The sequence below is a fragment of the Drosophila miranda genome (assembly GCF_003369915.1).
Source record: "Drosophila miranda strain MSH22 chromosome Y unlocalized genomic scaffold, D.miranda_PacBio2.1 Contig_Y2_pilon, whole genome shotgun sequence".
Classification (NCBI taxonomy): Eukaryota; Metazoa; Arthropoda; class Insecta; order Diptera; family Drosophilidae; genus Drosophila; species Drosophila miranda.
The window spans coordinates 19,923,970-19,950,907 of NW_022881614.1; the positions used below are offsets into that span (position 1 = coordinate 19,923,970).

At 46.7% G+C, this 26,938-nt stretch overlaps 2 protein-coding genes across 2 annotated transcripts; one reads left to right on the top strand and one right to left on the bottom strand.

Annotated features, from left to right (window-relative positions):
• Positions 1-22,871: 22,871 nt before the first annotated feature.
• LOC117192428 (protein disulfide-isomerase A3-like) lies at positions 22,872-25,489 on the top strand. The gene is made up of 4 exons (XM_033397100.1): positions 22,872-23,055; positions 23,723-24,163; positions 24,308-24,421; positions 24,490-25,489. Exons 1-4 carry the CDS (start codon positions 22,898-22,900, stop codon positions 25,253-25,255), a joined length of 1,479 nt encoding a protein of 492 aa, XP_033252991.1. The 5' UTR covers positions 22,872-22,897; the 3' UTR covers positions 25,256-25,489.
• On the bottom strand, positions 25,461-26,028 carry LOC117192432 (protein cutoff-like). Its single transcript, XM_033397104.1, has 2 exons — positions 25,821-26,028; positions 25,461-25,762 (listed from the first exon to the last, which is right to left on the bottom strand). The coding sequence occupies exons 1-2, from the start codon at positions 25,983-25,985 to the stop codon at positions 25,514-25,516; spliced, it is 414 nt and encodes a 137-aa protein (XP_033252995.1). The 5' UTR covers positions 25,986-26,028; the 3' UTR covers positions 25,461-25,513.
• Between the last annotated feature and the right edge of the window lie 910 nt (positions 26,029-26,938).

Consider the following 26,938-nt stretch of genomic DNA (forward strand, 5'->3'; position numbering starts at 1 on the left):
CTTCCATGCCTGAACACATAATTTTCTCCGATTAATGAATCAATTTTCTACTTGACTGGCTTGTTTTAAATACTTGACTTGTTTTCCTACTACGGCGATTGCTTTGATTGTTTTTGTCAATTTTGGTTCCTTAAAAACAATATGTTTGATGAAAAAACGAGCTTAGCCCACTTAAGCCCCCTCTGTTTAAATAATTGAACTACTTGAGGTATATGGCGGAAAATATTAACGATTGTAAATCCATGCCATCATTCATCTGAACTAAAAACCACGATATCTCTGACCTGAACTACGCCAAGATTATCAGATTATTATCAAGCCTCGCTGGCCGTCATGTCAACGCCAACCGGAAACGCGAAAAAATACCAAAAATTACCCTTAACTTTTTACTAAATTATTGTTTTGTGAACGAGACGGTTTTAGACGGTCAAACTAATCGCTTTTGTTAAGTCAATCTGAATTTTTTCTATATGCCGGCTCAATTAAGTTTAATTAACAAATGTCAGGATTTCCGCCCATTGCGAAATAAGCGCTGAACACTTTCGGTATATTCAGCACTGACTTTCTTTGCTGTTGGTCACACAGTCAATAAAGTAACGAATAGCAACGTGGCGACGTGGCGACCGATGGGAAGGCAAAATCAATCGCTATAAAGAAATTTACCGGTCTAGTACACGGCCATGATGCAATTATACAAGGTGGTCTCGTCGGGAGCCGAAGTTCGTTCGTGTTGTCCCTTATCGTCAGTGCATGCATGCTTGTTGATGATGAAGGTTGTTCACGGACGAATTTTTTGATATATTCTTAACCCTTATGTCCCGACAACAACAAAATTATAAAAAGCATATACAAAAAATACCACAGAATTAGAAGTAATCTTTATATATTATGTAAAAGAACATTTTAATATAACTAAAAATGTTGAAGAAAAATTATTAATGGCTGCATAAAATTTAAATATTAATATATCTGGACGGTTTTCTAAGGGTTAAACTACAAAGAGAGTGACAGCGCTCTAACTGCGATTGCCCACTCGGAGAACGGCGTCGTTTCATGCTAGGGCGGCGTAACCTCGTTTCCGATCACCATGAAGAGTCTTCGTTCGCGTTTCGACGAAATCACAACGACAATTAGCAGTTGCAGCCGGCCGCGCTTAAACCCGTATTACCCATTACATTGTACTCTATACGCGATTAAGATTAAAGTTTAAGTTGATTGAAGTCCAAATGAATAAATCTCGAATTGTCTATATCGTGTAGTACATTATTAAACGCAAAGATTCCCCAGAGCATTTCTGCTCAACATTGAAATCTCGTATCGAGGATTTCACAACATTTTTGGTGGCCCATGAGGGGAACCGCGTTTAATTCGTACTATACGCATATGATTCTACCTCGTTCCGCGTTCAGTTAAATGTACAAATAAAATCATATTTTACCGGCTGCAACTGTAAACGGCAAACACAACGCAAACCAACGGTTTATCCAACAGCCGCTATCTCTCGCACGAAGCAGGGACAAAGAAGACCAGACGATAGCTCTGTGCCTGGACAGTAGCACACAACAACAACACAAGCCGACGGTCAGACAAAGCCTCTCTCTCGTGCAAAGCAGAGACCAAGAGACCAACGAGCGTTCTGTTGCTGCACATCATCTCTAGACACAAGGCCTCAACTCAACGCTCACAGTAGCACAGTTTCTGCTCTCCGCTCGGACAACACCAACAACAACGACTCGCAAGTTCTCTTAAGCTACGCTTTAAGCAAAGAGAAGCACTCCCGAGTACCAGAGTAAGTGTTTCGTTGTGGGTATTTTGTACAAGGTCAAAGAGAGTGCAACTAAGGGTGAGAAAGGTACATACACATATAACAACAACATGTCAACAGCCGAGTCCCACGACCTCGAAGCCGATCCTCAGGTGGAGATCGACAATCTCAGTGTTATTCAGACAAATCTCATTGCGAGGGTTAATCAAACGGTGCGTAATTTCAGAAAGGATGGCGCAGATCGGAAAACAAAAGCTTATTTTCAAACGCGCTTACAAACTTTGCAACGGTTCTTAGGTGAATTTGAGCAAAATCATCAACGTTTGCTAATACTTCGATGTCCAAGTACGCATAGTTATGTGTCCAGCGAAGTGGCCTTTCGCTTTGATGAAGACTATACAACGGCATTCAGCATCATATCAGAGGCCTACGAAAATGTATGTCCAAGAGCACCACCGGTACAGCAGAATCCGGAGCCAGCAAATCCATCTGTATCATCAGTGCAATTGCCCAAGCTACCTGTACCGACTTTTACAGGCAAGTTTGTGGATTGGCCGGCATTTCACGATGCATTTGTTCAACTCATCCATAACAACCAGAAACTGTCCGACGTCCAAAGGTTTCATTTCCTGAAGCAAGCTCTTCCCTCGGATCGCGACGAGGATATTCAGCAGATGGCGCTTGCGGGAAATAACTATGCAACAGCTTGGAGTCTCGTCCTCAAGCGATACGACAACAAACGGCTGCAGTTTATGTACCATATGAACGGTTTGTATGACTTGCCACAGTTGACAAAGGAGCAGTCTGCTGATATAAAACATATGCTTAATGTTGCGACGGTTTGTCTCAATGCTTTCAAGAATCTAGATGTTCAGCATTGGATGGCTCATCATCTCACTTCCAGACTGCCAAGCACGACACTGCAAGCTTGGGAGCTCCATCTCGGTAGCTCTGCCGAACTTGCCACCTTTTCTCAGCTACAATCATTTCTCAACGACCGTCTCGTCAGCATCGATGTGTTCGAAAACCGAGGCCACTCCACGACGCGGACACCTGTGCCGCAGCCTGTCAATCAAAGGCACCCGAAGAAGTCAGTTGGCAACGTAACATACAAGGGCAACAGTTTCCACGCCAAGACTGCGGTTGCCGAACACACTCGCTGCCCTCACTGTAGCGACAGTCACAATCTTCGGCATTGCCCGGACCTTTTGTCCAAGGACTGCTTTGCAAGGAAAGCCATCGTCGATCATGCAAAGGCATGCCTCAACTGTCTGAGCCGTTCCCATGCACTTTCAAAATGTACCAGTAAAAGGAACTGCACGCAGTGTGGTCAAAGACACCATACACTGCTGCACTTCCCAACTCCTGCTCAGGTGGCAACACAGCCTCACGCAGCCAACCATAGCGCTCGTTCCGGTAACTCCTGGCAGTATACAACGAGCGACTCATCTGGCAGGGCTACACCTACGCAACTCTACGCTAGGACCCCACTTCCTACTCAGAGCACTGCACAGCCTCTCCCAGTTGTTCCCAACACTAGTTCCGGTGGTCATCCACAGTCTGCAGCGAGCGACTCGTCTGTGAGAACACACTCTGCGCAACTAGTCTCCGCTACGGCAACGCATCACGAACCCAGCACTGTCCTTCTGGCCACTGCCCTGGTCACAATCCACAACCCCCACACTGGTCAATCAGCGGTGGTACGTGAGTTAGTGGATTCAGGCTGGGAAGGAACCCTCATTACAGAGCACACAGTGCAGGCTCTCAACCTCAAGCGGCATCCAATTTCCGCAGAAATTGCTGGAGTTGGGACCACCTCCAAGAACAGGTGTACCTACACTACAGAATTGGCATTAAATTCTTGTACTTCGCAGTTTTGTACTACCATTGATACTGCGTTTATACTTAAAACGCTTACATCGCAATTATCTTCAAAATCCATCAAATTGCAGCAATGTCCTCATTTGAACGGAATAGAACTCGCCGATCCCAGGTTCTACAAATCACAACGGATTGATCTTCTGCTGGGAGCCGACGTAATCCCACAGATCCTGCTTTCAGATATCCGCAGAGGAAAGGAGAACCAACCAATTGCACAGCACACCCAGCTGGGCTGGATAGTCTTTGGTCGAGCCACTTCCAAACGCTCACACGCTGTCACCATTAGATGTCACCACAACAGGCTAGAGAATCTCGTCCAGAAATTCTTCGAAATGGAGCATCTCGGTTCTGCAAAACAGCTCACACCAGAAGAGCGATGGTGCGAGGAGCATTTTAAACGAACTCACATCCGTCAACGAAACGGCAAGTATTTGGTACGGTTACCACTTAAGCGTTTGTTTGACCCTTCGCAGGTGCTAGGCAAATCACGTCAAATCGCGATTAATCGATTCCAAATGCTTCAACGAAGATTCCAAAGGCAGCCGGAGCTGCAAGCCAAATATTCGGAAGTCATGAAGGAGTACTTTCAACTAGGCCAAGTGACCAAAGTAACAACCAAGGAGCAGCAGCATTGCATCATTAGCAAGGAGAATGGAATCGAGTCCACATGTTGCACCTTGCCTCATCACGCAGTATTTAAAGAGGAAAGTGTCACTACTAAGGTTAGAGTAGTATATGACGCCTCCTGTAAAACGTCAAACGGAAAATCGCTCAATGCCGTCCTATGCACCGCACCAGCGCTCCAAAACGATCTAGCCGGCGTGGTCCTGAATTGGCGTTTCCATCGTTTTGTTTTTGCTGCCGACATTCAGAAGATGTATAGATGCATTGACATGAATGCAGAGGATTCGCAATATCAACGCATCTTTTGGCATGACGAACACAACCAAGTAGCTGAGTATTATCTCAACACAGTTACGTTTGGAACCGCTTCAGCTCCTTACACAGCCATTCGCGTCATACATCAACTGGCGCAGGATGAACGAGACCGATACCCACTCGCGGAAAGGGTCCTTCGACACGAAATATACGTGGACGACGTACAAAGCGGAGCTTCCACTCGCGAAGGAGCATTAGAAATTCAAAATCAATTGATCGGAGCCTTACGATCAGCAGGAATGGAGCTTCGAAAGTGGTCTGCGAATGACGCTTCTCTGCTACAAGAAATATCTCCAGACCATTTATCTCATAAGACATTATTAGAGTTTGAGTACCAAGATCCCGTTAAAACCTTAGGCCTCTATTGGCATCCACATCAAGACTATTTTGGGTTCAAGATAAATTTTGAAATCAGTCACGCACATACTAAACGTTCTTTACTTTCCACAGTCGCCCGACTGTACGACCCATTAGGTTTCATCACGCCCTGTGTCATGACCGCGAAGGCGATACTCAAGGACTCATGGATGGCCCGCATCAAACGCAACGATGGCAGCCTAGCACAACTGGACTGGGATGAACCGCTGCCAACCGAACTGCTTGATAGATGGCAGGGATTCATACAGAACTTGCCATATGTCGAGCAAATTCAAGTACCACGATGGCTGCGCTTCAACATCCACGAGCTTGCGTCATTACAGCTACATGTTTTCTGCGATGGATCTTCACTGGCGTATGCAGCATGTGCATATATTCGTGCAGAGCTACCAAACGGATTGATTCAAACTCATTTGCTAGCTGCACGCAGTCGAGTCACACCCACGAAACCGATCACAATTCCACGAGTCGAACTTTCGGGTGCGCTGCTGGCAGTTAAACTGGCAAAATGGATCCGGGACCAACTTCGCACTGCAGGACCACCTATGGCAACCTTCTATTGGTCAGATGCTACTATCGTTTTGTTTTGGATAAATGAAGATCCCCACCGATGGCAAACCTTTGTGTCAAATCGCGTTGGACAGATTTTGGAGCATAGTACATCAACTCAGTGGAGACATGTACCTACTGCGGTAAACCCAGCGGACTGCGCAACTCGTGGCTTAACACCACAAGAGTTAGCAGTACATCCATTATGGTGGTCTGGACCATCATGGCTACAGCAGCCGGAAAGCCAATGGCCGGCAAACGGAGTTCCCAGTCAGGACATCGACAGGACTATAATCGAGGAGAAACCATCAGTTTTGTTCCAAAATGCTGTGCAAGTCTCGGAGGCTCCAGAAGCCTTCATCCAAAACTCGTCCTCATACGACAGGTTAATATCAGTCATGGCATATGTTCTACGGTTTATACATAACATTCAAGCCAAAGGGGACAAACTGTCTGGACCACTGAGTGTGCAGGAGCTCGACAACGCTTTAATTCATCTCGTTCGCAGCATTCAACAGGAGGTCTACGCGACAGAGATATTGAGGTTGAAGGGAAACAAGGCACTATCGGGCACACACAAGTTGTGTCAATTATCCCCATTTCTAGATGACCAACAAATTCTACGAGTCAGAGGTCGACTGCGAAATGCAATGCACCTTCCGATAAGCCAGCGACAACCAATGATCATTCCCAATCATCATCATTTTACCGATCTCGTCGTGCGTAATGCCCACCGTCTCGCACTCCACGGCGGCACCGAATTAACGCTGGCCACTATTCGACACAAATTCTGGATAGTCAACGGAAAACAAACTGTCAAACGCATTCTTCGACAATGCGTCCGATGTTTTCGTCACCGACCGAACCCAGCAGCACAATTGATGGCCGATCTTCCCCTACATAGAGTCAATCCGCCAACTCGTGCATTCATCGCCACCGGAGTGGACAATACAGGCGCGTTCGAAATTCAAGCATCCAGATTCCGTGGACACACAAACTACAAGGCGTATATCGCAGTTTTCATCTGTTTGGCTACAAAGGCAATTCATCTTGAAGCGGTCACGGGCTTAACCACCGAACACTTTCTCATGGCCCTACAACGTTTCATCGCGCGTCGGGGCTACTGTCAACACATTTATAGCGACTGCGGCACGAACTTCATTGGTGCCGACCGGGCTCTTCAAACCTGGCAAATACATTTGAAACGAGAGCTACCCACAACTGTAATACCTGCTTTAGCGGCCCGAAACGTCCAATGGCATTTTAATCCACCGCATAGTCCTATTTCGGAGGCCTTTGGGAGGCAAATGTAAAGTCTGTAAAAACCCATCTCTATCGAGCCTTTTCAGGATATAAAATGACCTACGAACAACTTGCTACCGTGCTAACACAAATTGAAGCCTGTTTAAATTCCAGGCCATTATGTCCACTAAGCGCGGAGCCGGAGGACCTAGCTGCCCTCACCCCGGCACATTTTCTTATTGGAGATTCATTATTAGCACCGCCGGATGTAACGACAAGGGATGTTCCACTCACAGTCCAATTTCTGGAAGGACAGAAAATGATCCGGCAATTTTGGAAACGTTGGAGTTCGGATTGGCTATCACATCTTCAAGCCCGTCCAAAGTGGCGACATGAAACCGACAATCTACAAGTCAGCGATCTAGTAATTGTCAAGGATGACCGACTGTCACCCAACGAGTGGAAACTGGGAAGGATAATAGAAGTTCACCCTGGAGCTGACAGTTTAGTCAGAGTCGCAACTGTTAAAACAGCATCAGGCGTATACAAACGATCGGTCTCTAAACTATGTCGGCTACCGTTGCCACAGACCTCAGAATAATCCTACCACCGCTGCTAGCTCTATTCGACCATACATGTACCATAACGAACACTTTATTTATTCACAGAGCATTCACATGTGACATCCTTTGGTTTCTAATACTGGTCCCAGTATTGGGGGCGGCATGGACGGTTTTCTAAGGGTTAAACTACAAAGAGAGTGAGAGCGCTCTAACTGCGATTGCCCACTCGGAGAACGGCGTCGTTTCATGCTAGGGCGGCGTAACCTCGTTTCCGATCACCATGAAGAGTCTTCGTTCGCGTTTCGACGAAATCACAACGACAATTAGCAGTTGCAGCCGGCCGCGCTTAAACCCGTATTACCCATTACATTGTACTCTATACGCGATTAAGATTAAAGTTTAAGTTGATTGAAGTCCAAATGAATAAATCTCGAATTGTCTATATCGTGTAGTACATTATTAAACGCAAAGATTCCCCAGAGCATTTCTGCTCAACATTGAAATCTCGTATCGAGGATTTCACAACATTTTTGGTGGCCCATGAGGGGAACCGCGTTTAATTCGTACTATACGCATATGATTCTACCTCGTTCCGCGTTCAGTTAAATGTACAAATAAAATCATATTTTACCGGCTGCAACTGTAAACGGCAAACACAACGCAAACCAACGGTTTATCCAACAGCCGCTATCTCTCGCACGAAGCAGGGACAAAGAAGACCAGACGATAGCTCTGTGCCTGGACAGTAGCACACAACAACAACACAAGCCGACGGTCAGACAAAGCCTCTCTCTCGTGCAAAGCAGAGACCAAGAGACCAACGAGCGTTCTGTTGCTGCACATCATCTCTAGACACAAGGTCTCAACTCAACGCTCACAGTAGCACAGTTTCTGCTCTCCGCTCGGACAACACCAACAACAACGACTCGCAAGTTCTCTTAAGCTACGCTTTAAGCAAAGAGAAGCACTCCCGAGTACCAGAGTAAGTGTTTCGTTGTGGGTATTTTGTACAAGGTCAAAGAGAGTGCAACTAAGGGTGAGAAAGGTACATACACATATAACAACAACATGTCAACAGCCGAGTCCCACGACCTCGAAGCCGATCCTCAGGTGGAGATCGACAATCTCAGTGTTATTCAGACAAATCTCATTGCGAGGGTTAATCAAACGGTGCGTAATTTCAGAAAGGATGGCGCAGATCGGAAAACAAAAGCTTATTTTCAAACGCGCTTACAAACTTTGCAACGGTTCTTAGGTGAATTTGAGCAAAATCATCAACGTTTGCTAATACTTCGATGTCCAAGTACGCATAGTTATGTGTCCAGCGAAGTGGCCTTTCGCTTTGATGAAGACTATACAACGGCATTCAGCATCATATCAGAGGCCTACGAAAATGTATGTCCAAGAGCACCACCGGTACAGCAGAATCCGGAGCCAGCAAATCCATCTGTATCATCAGTGCAATTGCCCAAGCTACCTGTACCGACTTTTACAGGCAAGTTTGTGGATTGGCCGGCATTTCACGATGCATTTGTTCAACTCATCCATAACAACCAGAAACTGTCCGACGTCCAAAGGTTTCATTTCCTGAAGCAAGCTCTTCCCTCGGATCGCGACGAGGATATTCAGCAGATGGCGCTTGCGGGAAATAACTATGCAACAGCTTGGAGTCTCGTCCTCAAGCGATACGACAACAAACGGCTGCAGTTTATGTACCATATGAACGGTTTGTATGACTTGCCACAGTTGACAAAGGAGCAGTCTGCTGATATAAAACATATGCTTAATGTTGCGACGGTTTGTCTCAATGCTTTCAAGAATCTAGATGTTCAGCATTGGATGGCTCATCATCTCACTTCCAGACTGCCAAGCACGACACTGCAAGCTTGGGAGCTCCATCTCGGTAGCTCTGCCGAACTTGCCACCTTTTCTCAGCTACAATCATTTCTCAACGACCGTCTCGTCAGCATCGATGTGTTCGAAAACCGAGGCCACTCCACGACGCGGACACCTGTGCCGCAGCCTGTCAATCAAAGGCACCCGAAGAAGTCAGTTGGCAACGTAACATACAAGGGCAACAGTTTCCACGCCAAGACTGCGGTTGCCGAACACACTCGCTGCCCTCACTGTAGCGACAGTCACAATCTTCGGCATTGCCCGGACCTTTTGTCCAAGGACTGCTTTGCAAGGAAAGCCATCGTCGATCATGCAAAGGCATGCCTCAACTGTCTGAGCCGTTCCCATGCACTTTCAAAATGTACCAGTAAAAGGAACTGCACGCAGTGTGGTCAAAGACACCATACACTGCTGCACTTCCCAACTCCTGCTCAGGTGGCAACACAGCCTCACGCAGCCAACCATAGCGCTCGTTCCGGTAACTCCTGGCAGTATACAACGAGCGACTCATCTGGCAGGGCTACACCTACGCAACTCTACGCTAGGACCCCACTTCCTACTCAGAGCACTGCACAGCCTCTCCCAGTTGTTCCCAACACTAGTTCCGGTGGTCATCCACAGTCTGCAGCGAGCGACTCGTCTGTGAGAACACACTCTGCGCAACTAGTCTCCGCTACGGCAACGCATCACGAACCCAGCACTGTCCTTCTGGCCACTGCCCTGGTCACAATCCACAACCCCCACACTGGTCAATCAGCGGTGGTACGTGAGTTAGTGGATTCAGGCTGGGAAGGAACCCTCATTACAGAGCACACAGTGCAGGCTCTCAACCTCAAGCGGCATCCAATTTCCGCAGAAATTGCTGGAGTTGGGACCACCTCCAAGAACAGGTGTACCTACACTACAGAATTGGCATTAAATTCTTGTACTTCGCAGTTTTGTACTACCATTGATACTGCGTTTATACTTAAAACGCTTACATCGCAATTATCTTCAAAATCCATCAAATTGCAGCAATGTCCTCATTTGAACGGAATAGAACTCGCCGATCCCAGGTTCTACAAATCACAACGGATTGATCTTCTGCTGGGAGCCGACGTAATCCCACAGATCCTGCTTTCAGATATCCGCAGAGGAAAGGAGAACCAACCAATTGCACAGCACACCCAGCTGGGCTGGATAGTCTTTGGTCGAGCCACTTCCAAACGCTCACACGCTGTCACCATTAGATGTCACCACAACAGGCTAGAGAATCTCGTCCAGAAATTCTTCGAAATGGAGCATCTCGGTTCTGCAAAACAGCTCACACCAGAAGAGCGATGGTGCGAGGAGCATTTTAAACGAACTCACATCCGTCAACGAAACGGCAAGTATTTGGTACGGTTACCACTTAAGCGTTTGTTTGACCCTTCGCAGGTGCTAGGCAAATCACGTCAAATCGCGATTAATCGATTCCAAATGCTTCAACGAAGATTCCAAAGGCAGCCGGAGCTGCAAGCCAAATATTCGGAAGTCATGAAGGAGTACTTTCAACTAGGCCAAGTGACCAAAGTAACAACCAAGGAGCAGCAGCATTGCATCATTAGCAAGGAGAATGGAATCGAGTCCACATGTTGCACCTTGCCTCATCACGCAGTATTTAAAGAGGAAAGTGTCACTACTAAGGTTAGAGTAGTATATGACGCCTCCTGTAAAACGTCAAACGGAAAATCGCTCAATGCCGTCCTATGCACCGCACCAGCGCTCCAAAACGATCTAGCCGGCGTGGTCCTGAATTGGCGTTTCCATCGTTTTGTTTTTGCTGCCGACATTCAGAAGATGTATAGATGCATTGACATGAATGCAGAGGATTCGCAATATCAACGCATCTTTTGGCATGACGAACACAACCAAGTAGCTGAGTATTATCTCAACACAGTTACGTTTGGAACCGCTTCAGCTCCTTACACAGCCATTCGCGTCATACATCAACTGGCGCAGGATGAACGAGACCGATACCCACTCGCGGAAAGGGTCCTTCGACACGAAATATACGTGGACGACGTACAAAGCGGAGCTTCCACTCGCGAAGGAGCATTAGAAATTCAAAATCAATTGATCGGAGCCTTACGATCAGCAGGAATGGAGCTTCGAAAGTGGTCTGCGAATGACGCTTCTCTGCTACAAGAAATATCTCCAGACCATTTATCTCATAAGACATTATTAGAGTTTGAGTACCAAGATCCCGTTAAAACCTTAGGCCTCTATTGGCATCCACATCAAGACTATTTTGGGTTCAAGATAAATTTTGAAATCAGTCACGCACATACTAAACGTTCTTTACTTTCCACAGTCGCCCGACTGTACGACCCATTAGGTTTCATCACGCCCTGTGTCATGACCGCGAAGGCGATACTCAAGGACTCATGGATGGCCCGCATCAAACGCAACGATGGCAGCCTAGCACAACTGGACTGGGATGAACCGCTGCCAACCGAACTGCTTGATAGATGGCAGGGATTCATACAGAACTTGCCATATGTCGAGCAAATTCAAGTACCACGATGGCTGCGCTTCAACATCCACGAGCTTGCGTCATTACAGCTACATGTTTTCTGCGATGGATCTTCACTGGCGTATGCAGCATGTGCATATATTCGTGCAGAGCTACCAAACGGATTGATTCAAACTCATTTGCTAGCTGCACGCAGTCGAGTCACACCCACGAAACCGATCACAATTCCACGAGTCGAACTTTCGGGTGCGCTGCTGGCAGTTAAACTGGCAAAATGGATCCGGGACCAACTTCGCACTGCAGGACCACCTATGGCAACCTTCTATTGGTCAGATGCTACTATCGTTTTGTTTTGGATAAATGAAGATCCCCACCGATGGCAAACCTTTGTGTCAAATCGCGTTGGACAGATTTTGGAGCATAGTACATCAACTCAGTGGAGACATGTACCTACTGCGGTAAACCCAGCGGACTGCGCAACTCGTGGCTTAACACCACAAGAGTTAGCAGTACATCCATTATGGTGGTCTGGACCATCATGGCTACAGCAGCCGGAAAGCCAATGGCCGGCAAACGGAGTTCCCAGTCAGGACATCGACAGGACTATAATCGAGGAGAAACCATCAGTTTTGTTCCAAAATGCTGTGCAAGTCTCGGAGGCTCCAGAAGCCTTCATCCAAAACTCGTCCTCATACGACAGGTTAATATCAGTCATGGCATATGTTCTACGGTTTATACATAACATTCAAGCCAAAGGGGACAAACTGTCTGGACCACTGAGTGTGCAGGAGCTCGACAACGCTTTAATTCATCTCGTTCGCAGCATTCAACAGGAGGTCTACGCGACAGAGATATTGAGGTTGAAGGGAAACAAGGCACTATCGGGCACACACAAGTTGTGTCAATTATCCCCATTTCTAGATGACCAACAAATTCTACGAGTCAGAGGTCGACTGCGAAATGCAATGCACCTTCCGATAAGCCAGCGACAACCAATGATCATTCCCAATCATCATCATTTTACCGATCTCGTCGTGCGTAATGCCCACCGTCTCGCACTCCACGGCGGCACCGAATTAACGCTGGCCACTATTCGACACAAATTCTGGATAGTCAACGGAAAACAAACTGTCAAACGCATTCTTCGACAATGCGTCCGATGTTTTCGTCACCGACCGAACCCAGCAGCACAATTGATGGCCGATCTTCCCCTACATAGAGTCAATCCGCCAACTCGTGCATTCATCGCCACCGGAGTGGACAATACAGGCGCGTTCGAAATTCAAGCATCCAGATTCCGTGGACACACAAACTACAAGGCGTATATCGCAGTTTTCATCTGTTTGGCTACAAAGGCAATTCATCTTGAAGCGGTCACGGGCTTAACCACCGAACACTTTCTCATGGCCCTACAACGTTTCATCGCGCGTCGGGGCTACTGTCAACACATGTATAGCGACTGCGGCACGAACTTCATTGGTGCCGACCGGGCTCTTCAAACCTGGCAAATACATTTGAAACGAGAGCTAAACGAAACGTCCAATGGCATTTTAATCCACCGCATAGTCCTAATTTCGGAGGCCTTTGGGAGGCAAATGTAAAGTCTGTCAAAACACATCTCTATCGAGCCTTTTCAGGATATAAAATGACCTACGAACAACTTGCTACCGTGCTAACACAAATTGAAGCCTGTTTAAATTCCAGGCCATTATGTCCACTAAGCGCGGAGCCGGAGGACCTAGCTGCCCTCACCCCGGCACATTTTCTTATTGGAGATTCATTATTAGCACCGCCGGATGTAACGACAAGGGATGTTCCACTCACAGTCCAATTTCTGGAAGGACAGAAAATGATCCGGCAATTTTGGAAACGTTGGAGTTCGGATTGGCTATCACATCTTCAAGCCCGTCCAAAGTGGCGACATGAAACCGACAATCTACAAGTCAGCGATCTAGTAATTGTCAAGGATGACCGACTGTCACCCAACGAGTGGAAACTGGGAAGGATAATAGAAGTTCACCCTGGAGCTGACAGTTTAGTCAGAGTCGCAACTGTTAAAACAGCATCAGGCGTATACAAACGATCGGTCTCTAAACTATGTCGGCTACCGTTGCCACAGACCTCAGAATAATCCTACCACCGCTGCTAGCTCTATTCGACCATACATGTACCATAACGAACACTTTATTTATTCACAGAGCATTCACATGTGACATCCTTTGGTTTCTAATACTGGTCCCAGTATTGGGGGCGGCATGGACGGTTTTCTAAGGGTTAAACTACAAAGAGAGTGAGAGCGCTCTAACTGCGATTGCCCACTCGGAGAACGGCGTCGTTTCATGCTAGGGCGGCGTAACCTCGTTTCCGATCACCATGAAGAGTCTTCGTTCGCGTTTCGACGAAATCACAACGACAATTAGCAGTTGCAGCCGGCCGCGCTTAAACCCGTATTACCCATTACATTGTACTCTATACGCGATTAAGATTAAAGTTTAAGTTGATTGAAGTCCAAATGAATAAATCTCGAATTGTCTATATCGTGTAGTACATTATTAAACGCAAAGATTCCCCAGAGCATTTCTGCTCAACATTGAAATCTCGTATCGAGGATTTCACAACATTTTTGGTGGCCCATGAGGGGAACCGCGTTTAATTCGTACTATACGCATATGATTCTACCTCGTTCCGCGTTCAGTTAAATGTACAAATAAAATCATATTTTACCGGCTGCAACTGTAAACGGCAAACACAACGCAAACCAACGGTTTATCCAACAGCCGCTATCTCTCGCACGAAGCAGGGACAAAGAAGACCAGACGATAGCTCTGTGCCTGGACAGTAGCACACAACAACAACACAAGCCGACGGTCAGACAAAGCCTCTCTCTCGTGCAAAGCAGAGACCAAGAGACCAACGAGCGTTCTGTTGCTGCACATCATCTCTAGACACAAGGTCTCAACTCAACGCTCACAGTAGCACAGTTTCTGCTCTCCGCTCGGACAACACCAACAACAACGACTCGCAAGTTCTCTTAAGCTACGCTTTAAGCAAAGAGAAGCACTCCCGAGTACCAGAGTAAGTGTTTCGTTGTGGGTATTTTGTACAAGGTCAAAGAGAGTGCAACTAAGGGTGAGAAAGGTACATACACATATAACAACAACATGTCAACAGCCGAGTCCCACGACCTCGAAGCCGATCCTCAGGTGGAGATCGACAATCTCAGTGTTATTCAGACAAATCTCATTGCGAGGGTTAATCAAACGGTGCGTAATTTCAGAAAGGATGGCGCAGATCGGAAAACAAAAGCTTATTTTCAAACGCGCTTACAAACTTTGCAACGGTTCTTAGGTGAATTTGAGCAAAATCATCAACGTTTGCTAATACTTCGATGTCCAAGTACGCATAGTTATGTGTCCAGCGAAGTGGCCTTTCGCTTTGATGAAGACTATACAACGGCATTCAGCATCATATCAGAGGCCTACGAAAATGTATGTCCAAGAGCACCACCGGTACAGCAGAATCCGGAGCCAGCAAATCCATCTGTATCATCAGTGCAATTGCCCAAGCTACCTGTACCGACTTTTACAGGCAAGTTTGTGGATTGGCCGGCATTTCACGATGCATTTGTTCAACTCATCCATAACAACCAGAAACTGTCCGACGTCCAAAGGTTTCATTTCCTGAAGCAAGCTCTTCCCTCGGATCGCGACGAGGATATTCAGCAGATGGCGCTTGCGGGAAATAACTATGCAACAGCTTGGAGTCTCGTCCTCAAGCGATACGACAACAAACGGCTGCAGTTTATGTACCATATGAACGGTTTGTATGACTTGCCACAGTTGACAAAGGAGCAGTCTGCTGATATAAAACATATGCTTAATGTTGCGACGGTTTGTCTCAATGCTTTCAAGAATCTAGATGTTCAGCATTGGATGGCTCATCATCTCACTTCCAGACTGCCAAGCACGACACTGCAAGCTTGGGAGCTCCATCTCGGTAGCTCTGCCGAACTTGCCACCTTTTCTCAGCTACAATCATTTCTCAACGACCGTCTCGTCAGCATCGATGTGTTCGAAAACCGAGGCCACTCCACGACGCGGACACCTGTGCCGCAGCCTGTCAATCAAAGGCACCCGAAGAAGTCAGTTGGCAACGTAACATACAAGGGCAACAGTTTCCACGCCAAGACTGCGGTTGCCGAACACACTCGCTGCCCTCACTGTAGCGACAGTCACAATCTTCGGCATTGCCCGGACCTTTTGTCCAAGGACTGCTTTGCAAGGAAAGCCATCGTCGATCATGCAAAGGCATGCCTCAACTGTCTGAGCCGTTCCCATGCACTTTCAAAATGTACCAGTAAAAGGAACTGCACGCAGTGTGGTCAAAGACACCATACACTGCTGCACTTCCCAACTCCTGCTCAGGTGGCAACACAGCCTCACGCAGCCAACCATAGCGCTCGTTCCGGTAACTCCTGGCAGTATACAACGAGCGACTCATCTGGCAGGGCTACACCTACGCAACTCTACGCTAGGACCCCACTTCCTACTCAGAGCACTGCACAGCCTCTCCCAGTTGTTCCCAACACTAGTTCCGGTGGTCATCCACAGTCTGCAGCGAGCGACTCGTCTGTGAGAACACACTCTGCGCAACTAGTCTCCGCTACGGCAACGCATCACGAACCCAGCACTGTCCTTCTGGCCACTGCCCTGGTCACAATCCACAACCCCCACACTGGTCAATCAGCGGTGGTACGTGAGTTAGTGGATTCAGGCTGGGAAGGAACCCTCATTACAGAGCACACAGTGCAGGCTCTCAACCTCAAGCGGCATCCAATTTCCGCAGAAATTGCTGGAGTTGGGACCACCTCCAAGAACAGGTGTACCTACACTACAGAATTGGCATTAAATTCTTGTACTTCGCAGTTTTGTACTACCATTGATACTGCGTTTATACTTAAAACGCTTACATCGCAATTATCTTCAAAATCCATCAAATTGCAGCAATGTCCTCATTTGAACGGAATAGAACTCGCCGATCCCAGGTTCTACAAATCACAACGGATTGATCTTCTGCTGGGAGCCGACGTAATCCCACAGATCCTGCTTTCAGATATCCGCAGAGGAAAGGAGAACCAACCAATTGCACAGCACACCCAGCTGGGCTGGATAGTCTTTGGTCGAGCCACTTCCAAACGCTCACACGCTGTCACCATTAGATGTCACCACAACAGGCTAGAGAATCTCGTCCAGAAATTCTTCGAAATGGAGCATCTCGGTTCTGCAAAACAGCTCACACCAGAAGAGCGATGGTGCGAGGAGCATTTTAAACGAACTCACATCCGTCAACGAAACGGCAAGTATTTGGTACGGTTACCACTTAAGCGTTTGTTTGACCCTTCGCAGGTGCTAGGCAAATCACGTCAAATCGCGATTAATCGATTCCAAATGCTTCAACGAAGATTCCAAAGGCAGCCGGAGCTGCAAGCCAAATATTCGGAAGTCATGAAGGAGTACTTTCAACTAGGCCAAGTGACCAAAGTAACAACCAAGGAGCAGCAGCATTGCATCATTAGCAAGGAGAATGGAATCGAGTCCACATGTTGCACCTTGCCTCATCACGCAGTATTTAAAGAGGAAAGTGTCACTACTAAGGTTAGAGTAGTATATGACGCCTCCTGTAAAACGTCAAACGGAAAATCGCTCAATGCCGTCCTATGCACCGCACCAGCGCTCCAAAACGATCTAGCCGGCGTGGTCCTGAATTGGCGTTTCCATCGTTTTGTTTTTGCTGCCGACATTCAGAAGATGTATAGATGCATTGACATGAATGCAGAGGATTCGCAATATCAACGCATCTTTTGGCATGACGAACACAACCAAGTAGCTGAGTATTATCTCAACACAGTTACGTTTGGAACCGCTTCAGCTCCTTACACAGCCATTCGCGTCATACATCAACTGGCGCAGGATGAACGAGACCGATACCCACTCGCGGAAAGGGTCCTTCGACACGAAATATACGTGGACGACGTACAAAGCGGAGCTTCCACTCGCGAAGGAGCATTAGAAATTCAAAATCAATTGATCGGAGCCTTACGATCAGCAGGAATGGAGCTTCGAAAGTGGTCTGCGAATGACGCTTCTCTGCTACAAGAAATATCTCCAGACCATTTATCTCATAAGACATTATTAGAGTTTGAGTACCAAGATCCCGTTAAAACCTTAGGCCTCTATTGGCATCCACATCAAGACTATTTTGGGTTCAAGATAAATTTTGAAATCAGTCACGCACATACTAAACGTTCTTTACTTTCCACAGTCGCCCGACTGTACGACCCATTAGGTTTCATCACGCCCTGTGTCATGACCGCGAAGGCGATACTCAAGGACTCATGGATGGCCCGCATCAAACGCAACGATGGCAGCCTAGCACAACTGGACTGGGATGAACCGCTGCCAACCGAACTGCTTGATAGATGGCAGGGATTCATACAGAACTTGCCATATGTCGAGCAAATTCAAGTACCACGATGGCTGCGCTTCAACATCCACGAGCTTGCGTCATTACAGCTACATGTTTTCTGCGATGGATCTTCACTGGCGTATGCAGCATGTGCATATATTCGTGCAGAGCTACCAAACGGATTGATTCAAACTCATTTGCTAGCTGCACGCAGTCGAGTCACACCCACGAAACCGATCACAATTCCACGAGTCGAACTTTCGGGTGCGCTGCTGGCAGTTAAACTGGCAAAATGGATCCGGGACCAACTTCGCACTGCAGGACCACCTATGGCAACCTTCTATTGGTCAGATGCTACTATCGTTTTGTTTTGGATAAATGAAGATCCCCACCGATGGCAAACCTTTGTGTCAAATCGCGTTGGACAGATTTTGGAGCATAGTACATCAACTCAGTGGAGACATGTACCTACTGCGGTAAACCCAGCGGACTGCGCAACTCGTGGCTTAACACCACAAGAGTTAGCAGTACATCCATTATGGTGGTCTGGACCATCATGGCTACAGCAGCCGGAAAGCCAATGGCCGGCAAACGGAGTTCCCAGTCAGGACATCGACAGGACTATAATCGAGGAGAAACCATCAGTTTTGTTCCAAAATGCTGTGCAAGTCTCGGAGGCTCCAGAAGCCTTCATCCAAAACTCGTCCTCATACGACAGGTTAATATCAGTCATGGCATATGTTCTACGGTTTATACATAACATTCAAGCCAAAGGGGACAAACTGTCTGGACCACTGAGTGTGCAGGAGCTCGACAACGCTTTAATTCATCTCGTTCGCAGCATTCAACAGGAGGTCTACGCGACAGAGATATTGAGGTTGAAGGGAAACAAGGCACTATCGGGCACACACAAGTTGTGTCAATTATCCCCATTTCTAGATGACCAACAAATTCTACGAGTCAGAGGTCGACTGCGAAATGCAATGCACCTTCCGATAAGCCAGCGACAACCAATGATCATTCCCAATCATCATCATTTTACCGATCTCGTCGTGCGTAATGCCCACCGTCTCGCACTCCACGGCGGCACCGAATTAACGCTGGCCACTATTCGACACAAATTCTGGATAGTCAACGGAAAACAAACTGTCAAACGCATTCTTCGACAATGCGTCCGATGTTTTCGTCACCGACCGAACCCAGCAGCACAATTGATGGCCGATCTTCCCCTACATAGAGTCAATCCGCCAACTCGTGCATTCATCGCCACCGGAGTGGACAATACAGGCGCGTTCGAAATTCAAGCATCCAGATTCCGTGGACACACAAACTACAAGGCGTATATCGCAGTTTTCATCTGTTTGGCTACAAAGGCAATTCATCTTGAAGCGGTCACGGGCTTAACCACCGAACACTTTCTCATGGCCCTACAACGTTTCATCGCGCGTCGGGGCTACTGTCAACACATGTATAGCGACTGCGGCACGAACTTCATTGGTGCCGACCGGGCTCTTCAAACCTGGCAAATACATTTGAAACGAGAGCTAAACGAAACGTCCAATGGCATTTTAATCCACCGCATAGTCCTAATTTCGGAGGCCTTTGGGAGGCAAATGTAAAGTCTGTCAAAACACATCTCTATCGAGCCTTTTCAGGATATAAAATGACCTACGAACAACTTGCTACCGTGCTAACACAAATTGAAGCCTGTTTAAATTCCAGGCCATTATGTCCACTAAGCGCGGAGCCGGAGGACCTAGCTGCCCTCACCCCGGCACATTTTCTTATTGGAGATTCATTATTAGCACCGCCGGATGTAACGACAAGGGATGTTCCACTCACAGTCCAATTTCTGGAAGGACAGAAAATGATCCGGCAATTTTGGAAACGTTGGAGTTCGGATTGGCTATCACATCTTCAAGCCCGTCCAAAGTGGCGACATGAAACCGACAATCTACAAGTCAGCGATCTAGTAATTGTCAAGGATGACCGACTGTCACCCAACGAGTGGAAACTGGGAAGGATAATAGAAGTTCACCCTGGAGCTGACAGTTTAGTCAGAGTCGCAACTGTTAAAACAGCATCAGGCGTATACAAACGATCGGTCTCTAAACTATGTCGGCTACCGTTGCCACAGACCTCAGAATAATCCTACCACCGCTGCTAGCTCTATTCGACCATACATGTACCATAACGAACACTTTATTTATTCACAGAGCATTCACATGTGACATCCTTTGGTTTCTAATACTGGTCCCAGTATTGGGGGCGGCATGGACGGTTTTCTAAGGGTTAAACTACAAAGAGAGTGAGAGCGCTCTAACTGCGATTGCCCACTCGGAGAACGGCGTCGTTTCATGCTAGGGCGGCGTAACCTCGTTTCCGATCACCATGAAGAGTCTTCGTTCGCGTTTCGACGAAATCACAACGACAATTAGCAGTTGCAGCCGGCCGCGCTTAAACCCGTATTACCCATTACATTGTACTCTATACGCGATTAAGATTAAAGTTTAAGTTGATTGAAGTCCAAATGAATAAATCTCGAATTGTCTATATCGTGTAGTACATTATTAAACGCAAAGATTCCCCAGAGCATTTCTGCTCAACATTGAAATCTCGTATCGAGGATTTCACAACAATATCAGTAAAATCATTTTATTTTAAAATTTTAAAAGCCACGGGCCTGTTAAGGGTTAATCAATATCAACATATACCGTCTCACTCACACTCACTATACTATGTGCCCTTCACTCGCACTTATTGCTAGCATACGTTAAGGGACTAACTTTTGCCGACGAGACCACCTTGTATAATTGCATCATGGTTCAGGCCAGCAGCAGATGAGTGCCGCGCACTGTGCCAACTTCGTGCGCTCCGGTCGGAGCGCTCGGAGGGGCGCTCGGGAGATTTTACGACCCACGATCCACCCGGCGCTCAAGCCATCATGGAGCATAGATCGTAAGGCCTAGTTTAGTGACGTTTCAACCCCCGTTTCAAACGCACGATCTACCGCGCGACCCCCGAAATAAATACTACACATTTACCACAAAGCACCACGGCATTTTCTTTTCTTGCGACGGCTACAGGAGGTTTCACTTCATCATCCATATCGTCGTTGGAGACTTGAGCTTCGTCCGCCCCCCTACAAACATTGGTCCTTCGAGCCGGATCTTCGCCTAAACAAAAGGAGAAGTCCACACCAGCAAGCACCGGCGGACAATTCCCAACCTCCAAGATAAGTACGGATTCCCCATCTGCCCATCTCCAGTGGCTCCTCACCTGGTCCCATTCGGCTGGACATATATACATACATATATATACGTGCCGCGTCTTTCCTTTCACCGTTCTATCGACGGCGCCATATTCTTGGCAATTCCGGGCGCTCTCCGCTTCTTCGAGTGCTCGTATATACCCACATCTACATACCCAATACAACGGTCGTGCTTATAGTTCCGTTGTCTGTGCAATCAGTTGTGCCACAGTTAAATAAAAAGAATTCACCTGCAGCGGGACCAATTTTATCCGCCTCCGATCCAGCGCTTGCATTCATACACATATGTATGTATGTATGCATATCTGTCGGTACCCTGTAGAACCAAAGGGGTCAATTGACCCCTCTCGAACTAGTTCTGCGCTGTTTACCGCGCAACTAGCTACGCAACTAGTTACGCGGGAAGCGAACGCGGACCAGGTCTTCGTCGACTACAATGTACTAGTTCTGCAACTAGTTACGCGGGAAGCGAACGCGGACCAGTCGAAAAAGAACCGAAAAACGAAGCCGCCTTCGGTTTGTTTTTGAAGGCGGCAAATAACCGCAATTCCGTGGAGTTACAGTGCCCACTCAGCTAGTTTTTACCGAGCCACGACATGCAATAAGCACCGAAATGGTAAGTTAATCGTGATATTTTACTGTAGTTGCGCTCGTGGAATGAAAGAGACAAGAATTTACACAAACAAAATGCATTTGTTTTCCTCGTTTGCTTTATGCGTTGATTTTGTTCACTTCTGTACAACATCTAATCGCTGGAAGAGTCTTTTGTGTAAACATTTATTAAAAAAGTGGAAAAGAATTAATAAATAAATCAAATTAATATAAACAGGTACGTGCAAATATATATTATATATTTCAAATAAAATGATGAGCAAAAGGCATTTGCGTAGACTCCGTAAGAGTGAAAGGGAAGCTAACATTGCAAAGTTAGCGTTGTGCAGGAAAGATAACAGATAACAGCAATGAAATCGATTCTACAGCCAGCTGGCGTTTTGAGCGGCTTAAACTTTATTTTGAGTGAGGAAATTGTTCTAGCCTATAACGTCCAAGGGTCCAAGGGAAGAAGGCCCTTAGGACCCACAAAGAATTTTTTGCAGCTTTGCTAGGTAAAATACCATTTACACTTCTAGAGATTTAAAAATTTTAACTAAAAATGTTGAAGAAAAATTATTAATGGCTGCATAAAATTTAAATATTAATATATCAGTAAAATCATTTTATTTTAAAATTTTAAAACCCACTGGCCTGTTAAGGGTTAATCAACATCAACATATACCGTCTCACTCACACTCACTATACTATGTGTCCTTCACTCGCACTTATTGCTAGCATACGTTAAGGGACTAACTTTTGCCGACGAGACCACCTTGTATAATTGCACAGTTAGTCTAGTCGCAGTAGGCAGTTGCCGAGTCGAGAAATATATTTGCTTCAGATTGTAGTACTGACTAAAAATGATTAAAATGCGGTGTCTGGCAGCTGCCATGCTAATTTTCGGCTACATTGCCACTACATCAGCCGCCGAGAGTGATGTCCTGGACCTGGGGGACGACAACTTCGCATCCACACTGAAGCAGCAGGAGACGACATTAGTTATGTTCTATGCTCCCTGGTAAGTGCGTGTGTGTGGTGTGAGGGGAGCGGGCGTGGCAGGTCGGGAGTGCGATTACCTTAATCAGCTTGTTGCGTCTGCTTTTTAATTAAATTGCGCTGCGAAGAATCTAATTAAAAGCACACGTCAGCGTTAAGAAGAGGGTCGAAACAGAAGAAAAAAAAATAATCTGCGACTACAAAGTCGGCCAGAGCGGCCATTTTAAGAGACGTAGGGTAGAGGGCAGGCAGCTTCAACCAGCTAATGTGTCAATACAACTATCTCTTTGTTCGCATATGAGTGTGAGTAGATTATTAGGAGAAAACTTCAAAGCTATCATTTCCAGATACGAGTGCATACGGTTTTTGTATGTGGGCTTGCCGGCCGGTGGCCGATTTCCATCTCCCCGGAGAGCAGTGAAAGAGTTTTTAAATTACATTTAATCCCCGCATCGTTGGGCTTATCAGCTCTGGAACATAAGCAGTTTAATTAGACGTTGTTAGCAATAAGAGTGCATGATAAGGCAACCCAACTGATAAGTATACGCACCCCATGCTATAATTACAAACTATTCGACTTTTTGGGTAACATGTCTTCCTGTTGTCGTGATAAAAATGATGAACTACTAGCTAAATTGGTTCGGGAAAAGACTGTGACGTGTCCTAATAGACTTTTTCTGTTCTTATAGGTGCGGCCACTGCAAGCGCCTCAAGCCTGAGTATGCCAAGGCGGCTGAGCTCGTCAAGGATGATGATCCACCAATTAAGCTGGCCAAGGTTGACTGTACCGAGGCTGGCAAGGAGACCTGCAGCAAGTACTCAGTGAGCGGCTATCCAATACTGAAAATATTCCGTCAGGATAAAGTGTCGCAGGACTACAGCGGACCACGTGAGGCCATCGGCATTGCGAAATACATGCGCGCTCAAGTTGGACCTCCCTCTAAGAATGTGCGCTCTGTGGAGGAGCTCGCCAAGTTCCTGGACACCAAGGAGACCTCAATCTTTGGTAGCTTTAAAGACATTGACTCCAAGCTGGCGAAGATCTTCCTCAAGTTTGCCGACAAGAACCGCGAGAAGTATCGCTTTGGCCACAGCAGCGACGAGGAGGTGTTGAAGAAGAATGGTGAAACGTTAATGATGCCATGTCAAGACTGCAAATGCGTTTATTATACTTTATAGAATTTATTACGCGTCCGGCAATAAAAAATAGCTTTTAAGTTTTGTCCCTTGTCACAAATAACCAAACTATTCTATGGCTCTTGTCTTCCGTACAGCGATAAGATTGTGCTGATCCGTGCTCCACATTTGAGCAACAAGTTTGAGGCTTCCACAGTCAAGTTTGAGGGAAGCGCTGAGTCCGACCTGACCACCTTTATCAAGGAGAATTAGTAAGTGATCTCTTTTCTATAACCTCCCCCAAGCACACTCTTAATTTACGTTCGTTCAATCTCTGCAGCCATGGCTTGGTTGGTCATCGTACCCAGGACACTTCGCGGGACTTCCAGAACCCCCTGATCACCGCCTACTACAGCGTCGACTACCAGAAGAATCCCAAGGGCACCAACTACTGGCGCAACCGTGTCCTCAAGGTGGCCAAGGAATTTGCCGGCCAAATTAGCTTTGCCATCAGCTCCAAGGACGACTTCCAGCACGAATTGAACGAATACGGCTACGATATTGTTGGTGACAAGCCCATCGTTTTGGCCCGTGATGCCAAGAATCTCAAGTACTCTCTGAAGGACGAGTGCTCCGTGGAGAACCTACAAGATTTTGTTGAGAAGCTGCTGGCCGACGAACTGGAGCCATATGTCAAGAGCGAACCCGTCCCAGAGTCGAACGATACTCCGGTCAAGGTGGCTGTAGCTAAGAACTTTGACGATCTGCTGATCAACAACGGCAAGGACACGCTCATTGAGTTCTACGCCCCATGGTGCGGCCACTGCAAGAAGCTGACTCCCATCTACGAGGAGCTGGCCGAGAAACTGCAAGACGAGGATGTGGTCATTGTCAAAATGGATGCCACGGCCAACGATGTGCCACCAGATTTCAATGTGCGTGGATTCCCCACACTCTTCTGGCTCCCCAAGGACTCGAAGAATAAGCCCGTAAGCTACAACGGGGGTCGCGAGGTCGATGATTTCATCAAATACATTGCCAAGGAGGCGACCACAGAACTGAAGAGCTTCGACCGTGACGGAAGGCCCAAGAAGACCGAGCTCTAAGCTCCAGGCTCTAATCTTAACTCTTACTGCTAACTGCGTCGTTAATGTGGTGTAGTGGCGGTGTAACTAGCATTTCCATATTTTTGTAAAAGTCGAATGCATTCTCTTCAAATTCTTGATGGGATAAAAATTGTATTAAATTATATATAGTAGTGATGATGATAACGCAGATGAACACAAACCCAACCCCATGAAGATGTCACAATAAACTTAAAACTTCATTTATCTACTCAACAATGAAATGAAAAATTATTTTCTTTAATTCTTATGAAGTGTTGTGGGGGTTAGGTCCTCCATGCGCTCGTCCAACATGATGCGAAACCAATCGGGAATGAAGGTATACTGGTTCCTGCCAAGATACGAAGTGTACGAGATCTCCCCCTGGCTAGCATCAAACTTCATCAGATACACGTTCTTGGGGCAGTCGACTCCCGACATAAAGCCGCGAATCTGGTCCACCAGCCGCAGCAGGAAATTGACACAGACATTCGGTGACCAGGCTTTTTCCTGCGCAAACAAATTAAAGTGTTATTTCAATCGGAGTATATTGTATATATGTACTAACGCAGTCCTTCCAAAGTTGGCGCACAGATAGCTTGTTAATGGTGTGCGCGATGGTGTCGCGGTTAACATTAGCAACGTAAATGTTTTCGATGCCCACCAGAAAGCACTTGGACCACCACTTGAGGGCGTCGCAACGGTTGTGCGTAGCCCATTCATCCACGCTCATACTGTCTAGGCGAAACTGCAGCTCCGTAAAGACATAATTTAAACTAGCAGGCGAATAAGAGCAAATTTAAACCGATTTTAAATGTACATTCAAGGCCCCGTACTTACTTCCCGTCACTTCCTGTCCTAAAACCTTCGGCCAGAACTGGTGAATCGAAAATAAAACGTGTGCCATTTATGCTGAAGTAAAACACTCCGTTGTATTATCCAGTCGGTTCCATTGGGTCGCATGGTTTCGGCACTGCATTTGCATTCTCTGAAAAAAAAAAAGTACTAAATAGTAATATTGGATGGGTAATCCAATGCCCTACCGGATAGGAAGTGCCTACGAAGCTTTGCGAGCCAATCAGCATTCAGTTCCTTCATGGGAGATGTTTTTAGATCCTCAAGAACCACGGGGCTGATGTAAATCGTGTTTCGATACTTGGTCACGGCGAGGGTCCAGTTCTCCTTCATTTCGTAGGGAGTCCTCAAGATTAGTTGAAGAACTTCGGTGGTGCACACAATGTCGTAACTGACTTCCACCTCCAGTTTGGCGCTTAGATGGGATGTCCCAGTGCTCTCCATGTACAATAGTATGTTGTCCAAGCCTGGCTGCGATAAGAGTAAACTTCGCGGAGGACTCGGCTCAGAGTCCCCCAGGTGCACTTGGAATTTTTTCATTTTTGGAACGACTACGTAGCGCAAGCGATTTGCATTCTTCCCAAATATTCCATATGGCGATAAGCTGAAGCCCCCGTGAACCACTGGCTTAGAAAATTCTGGAAAGTCACATCGGTCCGCTTTGGTAATAACGTGAGGTTTTATATTTAATAATATTTCATCAGAAATCATCATGGATTCATCTGATAATTAATTAATCGTGATATTTTACTGTAGTTGCGCTCGTGGAATGAAAGAGACAAGAATTTACACAAACAAAATGCATTTCTTTTCCTCGTTTGCTTTATGCGT